The sequence below is a fragment of the Lytechinus pictus genome, chromosome 5 (genome assembly GCF_037042905.1).
Source record: "Lytechinus pictus isolate F3 Inbred chromosome 5, Lp3.0, whole genome shotgun sequence".
NCBI lineage: Eukaryota > Metazoa > Echinodermata > Echinoidea > Temnopleuroida > Toxopneustidae > Lytechinus > Lytechinus pictus.
Genome location: NC_087249.1, coordinates 48,611,654 through 48,618,377, shown reverse-complemented (window position 1 = coordinate 48,618,377; position 6,724 = coordinate 48,611,654). Strand labels below are relative to the sequence as shown.

General features: G+C 41.9%; 1 protein-coding gene across 1 annotated transcript; it reads left to right on the top strand.

The window, feature by feature from the left end:
* Window positions 1-227: 227 nt before the first annotated feature.
* On the top strand, window positions 228-5,334 carry LOC129261320 (proteoglycan 4-like). The gene has a single exon (XM_054899385.2). The coding sequence runs from the start codon at window positions 2,299-2,301 to the stop codon at window positions 5,170-5,172; it is 2,874 nt and encodes a 957-aa protein (XP_054755360.2). The 5' UTR covers window positions 228-2,298; the 3' UTR covers window positions 5,173-5,334.
* The last annotated feature ends 1,390 nt before the right edge of the window (window positions 5,335-6,724 follow it).

Genomic DNA, 6,724 nt, shown 5'->3' with positions numbered 1-6,724 from the left:
ATGAGAATCCCCGTTAAGTTACGAGAACCTTTTAAGGTTTAAAAATACCCATTAATTATTCCTGCATTCACACCGACCCGAAACATACCCTACGGGATAAGTTCCTGAAGTTACAAGCATGCCCATTATGGTCTGATAAGCAAGCAAGGCGCGAGATTCAAAATCACTAGCTCAGCAGCCACCCAAGGCGCCCGCGTCCAACTACACGCTAGGCTAAAAGTTCCCGTAAATTGCTTTCACATTGCCAAAATACATGCGACCTTGGAAAAATCCCTGCGAAAGTTCTCGTAATTTTGACAAGTACCTAGGCCTACTACATGTATTTAGTGGGTATTTTCTTTCAGGAAGATTACGCGTAATTTGCTTTCACATTGCCAATATTACCTGGTATTTTCTGATCGATCGGGGAAAATTTCCCGATCAGAAAATACCTGGAACTGACGAACTTCGAGGCGGTCTGAAACAACGTTTTATTGACTCAATCAGTGAGTTGGATTTTAGTTGATTGATTTCATCAAGTTAAATAACACTTTAAAACTTACGCATAGGATGTGCTTATTTCAACAATATGAATACCAGGTTTTGAGCTTGGTAGCCACATTTGTAATTATAAAAGGAGGGAGGCCTATAAACCATTTTGAACTATAACTACAATGTAAATACAGATTTAGAATTTTTCCATTTGCCTTGGGCTTGTGTGTGAAGTAAAAGGTGGAATATTAATGGTGCATATTAATATTATTATATGTGAAAGGTCTTCAACCCGTAAGGCCTGCATAGTATCTATGATAAAGACCAGCATGACTTGATTGTGAAAAAAATGCTTTTCCTATGCTTCACAGATTTCCAATAGTTTTGCTTCAGAACAGAACACTGAAAAATAGGACTTTGATATTCATTCTTTTCTTTCTTTTTGAATTCACTGTAATTATTACATGGTAACCTCTTGAACTTTGGGATTTCCCACTTCCATAAATTCTTAAAAATGAGTCTAGAACTTTACATGTAGTATGTACAAAGTCTCCTCATTCTTATGTACAGAAACCAGTAGGCCTATCGTAGGATTTTACTTGCTCTTGAAAGCCAATACAGTGTATTTGATAAAGGGAATTTGTTGTTAAAAAAATGAAGCATTGTTTATATTTTGCTCTGAGCAATTGATTTGGTGGAAATTGTGAGAGGTGTGTCATAACATGGCAGCTACATGTATTCTAATTTAGAATTGAATGATACATGTATGTGCATGGCAAAATATGTCTGTCTTTAAGGTCTGTGTTGATTCTGTCTTCATCATATGAAACAGAAACTAATCAATGATATGCCAATAGAATGAATTTGATTGGTCTGGGGTAATTTTCATTGGTGTGACTATACATGTACAATGTAGGTCTACATTGTACATGTACATGTAGTAGAGGTGCAGAGGATTTAATATGAGAATGAAGCATTTGTTTATTGTAAATGCTTGATAATGTGCACTATTGTGAGGACAAAGTACAAAAGGATATGAGAATGACGAAGAGGCAAGTTGTCTTTGCTAAAGTTTGAATGTACAGTGACTGCTGTCTGCTTCCCAGCATGTACATGTACATGTAGTACATGTACACAAGCCTGTCTAGTGAAACTTGTATTGATAGCCTTGAGGGACACAAAAAGTATGGCCTTTCGACCAAGTGTAAAAGTAATTGGCCTACATGTAGGTGGCCTCTTGACATAGGTGTTTAAGGTTCACTTTTCTTGAACAACATACATTCATGTACATGCATAGATTGTATTATGGTTTATGTTTTTGCCATGTTTAATTCTCAGGATATCATCTGCTAAGAGCCAGAAAGAAAAAAAACATGGAATACCCTCATGTGGAAGTTCTGACACATTTTGTGTTGCATGAATATTGCGTTGCACTATAAAGCCAATCAATATGCGATCAATTTTTGATTTGATATTTTTCATCGCATGAATAGAGTGATTGTTGATGGAAACAGAAAGTTTTTTACAGGCTGGGTACATGAATAATCTAATTATCAGTATTCAGTGATATTTGATCTTTGGTTCAAAGGATAAATTACGGTACATGTACCTGGTTCTCAGCAGATGATATTAATGACTTTTTTGTGAGAGCTACCACTTACAGATATTTTCTTTCTCTTCCATTTTACAGGGTGGATCTGTGTATGAACCTAATCGAAATTGGGACAGCGAATATGTAGCAGGAATCCAGTCTGGTTTGAAATTCCACCTCGTTCGCCAAAGTGTAGACTAAGAGCCAACGTTTGGAAGGTCCCTAGAAGAGCATTGATGGCGGGGTCTGGCAACGGCCCAGCATCAGTGCAAGAGTGGCTCCAATCACTCCATCTCAACCAGTTCCTCAATGACTTCCTCTTCTCTGGCTATACCGACCTGTCCAAGTGCTGCCACATCACAGAGGCAGACCTTGTGCGACTTGGAATCACACAAGTGGGGTATCAGAAGCGCATCTTGAGCAGGTTGCCTAGTGAGGCTAATCTCATTGTCATGGAGTTCTCCGGCCAGAATTCAAATACCAATGGATCAGTCCTTGGACAGCCTAAACCATCACCTCGCAAGGAAAAGAAACCAGCCATCGTGAAACCTAGTATTGATAAAACAGAGTACATGGAGGTGACACCTCAGATGGGCCTGTCAAGCGAGGATATTCCTAGGAAGAGCGCACCTAGGTTAAATGATTCTTTCAGGAGCAAAAGTGACAATGAACTGCTTGGACCTAGGTCACAAAAGCCGGTTCCTAAGCCAAGGGTTAAACAAGGAACAGGCAAGAGAAATAACCCTCCACCATTACCAGAGAGGGGGAAACCAGTTCCTCAACCAAGAGCACCACCTCCGGTTCCACCTCAAGTGCTTCCACAAGGTCCTCTTCCTCCACAAGGGTCTTCCCTCCCGTTAAGTCAAGTTGATCCTGATGCTACAATCGCTAGTCAACCTCGAGAAGAAGCAAAGGCCATACATGGTGCGGAGGTGGTTTCGACAGTTAGTACAAATCCTTTTAGCGCAATAGATGAACCTGATGATCTAGATCAGTTTGATCCCCTTATTACCAGCCCGTTTAATCCTTTTAATGACAGTAAACCGGTGACTTCTGATGTTCCCTTACCCTCCGCTGTGACTGTTAATCATGATGGTCCTGAAAGCAAACTAGGACTTGATCTCAGTACAAGACCTGTTCCTCCTCCTCCACCAGTTAGAAGTGATCCTCCTAGTCCTCCCAATATTCCTGTGGACGATTTACTTCACAGGCCAGTGCCTCAACCACCTGAAGTTACTTCTTTCAAGGGGGGTGATCTGAGGCCAGTGCCACAGCCTCCTGAAGTTACATCTTTAAATGGGGAAGATCAGAGGCCATTGCCGCAACCCCCTGAAGCTATTTCTGCCAAGGGAGAACAGAGGCCGGTGCCGCAACCCCCTGAAGTTATTTCTATCAAGGGGGAAGAACAGAGGCCAGTGCCACAACAACCTGATGTTACTAGCTTCAAGGGAGTTGATCAGAGGCCAGTGCCACAACCACCGGAAGTTACTTCCTCCAAGGTGAAAGATAGTGAAAAATTCCAGGGGGAATTTTCATCACCACCACCTCTTCCTGGGAAGAAGTTGCGACATCCAAGATCAGTATCAGAACCAAAGAATTTGAATGAATTCCTCAAAACAAGAAACCCTCCACCACCACTACCTCCTGGGATAGCTGAAGAGGGTTCTGTCCAACTCCCTCCCCTTCCTCCCCGACCTATTCCTACATGTACTTCTGAAGTTGCACCGTCTGTGCCTGCAATATCTCTTATGGATGATACAATATCTTCAATAGCCGATCTGGAAATGTTAGATCAATGGATGAAGAACACTTCAGAAGTGAATGCAAATATTGACAGCAAGGACCTTAATGAAAGCATGTCAGTTGATAACAGTCTTGTTCAGTCAAACACTAGCAGAGATGGTTCATCACCTTCAATAGATTCCAATAGAAAAAGTGATCACTCGAGCAGGAGCAGCCAAGATGACACCCACATGGCATCAGCTACACATTGGCCTGACTCTGATCATAGTGATGTACCCTTCAATGGTGTGTCATTAAACCCCAATAGCACCTTATCAAGTATTGCCTCAACAGACAGTGAAAAGATTATCTCTATTCTTGATGATTACAGACAGTCGGGAGACATGACCCCGAGTCAAGAGAGTGTCCCCAGCCCTGATACATCTTTGAACCAGGAAGACTCTACTGAAGATTCCACAAATTTGAATACATCTGTCGACAATGAGAGCCTCTATGGGGCTATCTGGGAACCGGAATCGCGACCACTACCTCAGGTCCATTCTGTTCAGTACAGGAACCCCCCTCCTGCTGGTGAGTCCTCTGAAGATGCTACATATCTACCATTGATGCAATGTGTCACAGGTGATGCGAGACCTTTGAGCACTGTTGAAGGGGGCATACCTGAAGGCCCTCCCCCACCAATACCAACCTCGGCAGCCCGTCCTCTACCACCAACTCCGGAGAGGCATTCGCAAGGCGCCACTGATCCAGACATGCCAGAAGGTCTCCCACCACCGGTACCAACGTCAGCTCGTCCTGTCCTGCCAGCCTCAGCAGCACAACCTGGAATATCAAGCAGCATTGACAATGATATGCCTGTAGGTCCGCCTCCTCCTGTTCCAACCTTGACTGCTCGCGCTGTACCGCAAGCTCTGGGTGTCCCAGCCGGACCATTAAGCTCTGTTGATCAGGGCATGCCTGAATATTCCCCACCTCCATTACCTTCCTCAGTAGCCCGTCCTGCACCCCCTTTGCCTGGCACCAATATCCCCTTGCCTCCAAGTAGTTCTCCACCACCTTTACCAGTACGTAGGGCTCCTCCTGCCCCTCCCGTCAGGATAGACTCTCAGAATGTTGACAGGCCTTCCCCATCCCATTCTGCAGAAGACATCCTCATGCAGCTTGGGGATGACCATATGAAAGAGGCTGAAGATGGGTATGACTTCCTAGAACACTTTCCAAAGTCATCTTCCCAAAGTTCTTTGCCTGAAGAGGATGATGTGATTGTCATCGACTTCAAAGAAGATGATATTGACACGGATGAGGAAGATAACTTCCATGTTACTATTCTAGATGGAGCAAGGTCAATTGACTCGGTAAGCTATTGATGACACATTTTTCTACTTCTATTTCATTACTTGTACATATTCCCCTGCACGAACCTGTCTTCCCAGTCTTTAAACTTCCCTTTCCCCGTGATATTGCCTCATTCTTGTTTAACTTTTTGAGGATGGTACCCTTGGTGAATTTGATAAAATTCTAGATAACTTTAGTCTGACATGAGAATACATGTTTACTGTGTGTGGTAATGATCAACACGGGTGTCTCTGCTTTCAATAGTTGAATCTCTTCAGACCACAGAAACATGATGAAAGGGTTAGAAATTTTATGTAAAATATGTTAATACTGTACATATTATGCATATATTCTAGTTTGAAGTAATGCTTCATGTTAGGCAATTATTTGGCTTTTGGTTGACTTTATATGCAGAGTTGACTGTAAATTATACATACATATTAAAATTATTGTTCAATAAACCTTGTGTGTACACTCAGAACACATCCATAAAATCAATACCTGACTGATTCTCAGAATTATACTGTACCTGTATGTATGAAAAGGCCTGAACACCAATGGTTCCTTGATGATTTGAGGTGAAAATTGGAGTCTTTGGTGCTTCTTCTACTTCCTGTTTCAGATCCTCCATATTTCCTCCATGATAGGCCAAGGATCAAATTCTATTGATAAACGACCTCTGTTTACACACCAATGACGTACTTATCTATGATTTATTGATTGTCACATACATGTACATGTACATGTAGACTACTGTACATGTAGTAAATACAAAAGATCCAAGGAATCAATATTTATTATTGTGGACGTGATTGGGGTTTGGGCAGGGTTTTATTACTTTTCATGGAAGTGGTTTAGGTACACCATGTGTAAAGTCTTGGAAAGGACTGAGAAAAGTGGTTTAGGTAGAAGTAAAATAGGGAGGCGAGAAATGGGGGGTTTGAAATTTGAGTATCTTTTGGAAATGAGATAGTCCTTTATAAAAGGACTGTAGACCCGAAAGAGTAGAGAAGTTTGAGGAATAGGTCAGTTTATTTCCTGCAGATGTCTGGTTGCTGCCTGTATAAAGCTAAAGTACTTGAATTTGTATGCAACCAGAGTATCTTTTTTGGAAATAAGTGTAGGCCTACATAGTTCTTAAAAGGCCTAAACCAGAAAGAGAGAAAAAACAAAGAGGAAAAGGTCAGCGTTTTTCCTTTCTGGTTGCCTGTAAGCTACAGTACTTTATTCTTTATGCAACAGAATATCTTTTTGGAAATTAGTGTACAGTCCTTAAAAGGACTGTAACCAGAAAGATTAAAAAAGTTTGAGTAATAGGTCGGTTTATTTCCTTTTTGATTGCTGCCCGTAAGATACATTTTACTTGAATGTCATGCAAGACTGTTTAAGACATAATGCATTTCTTCATGGACAGGAGTAGAGGTCAGCACAGGCGTAGACGTCTATCTAGCCTCTTGTCAAGGCCCTGTCGGCTGCTTTCCGAGCGAACATGGCTAAGCAAGGTAGAGAGCGAAGCAGAGTGCCGCGAGATAGGGCCTATTGACATCTGGGCCAAATTTCACCGACTTTATTTTGTTTTTTATT

Coding starts and splice junctions, on each gene's coding strand:
- LOC129261320 (XM_054899385.2), top strand. CDS start 2,299: ATGGCGGGGTCTGGCAACGGCCCAGCATCAGTGCAAGAGTGGCTCCAA.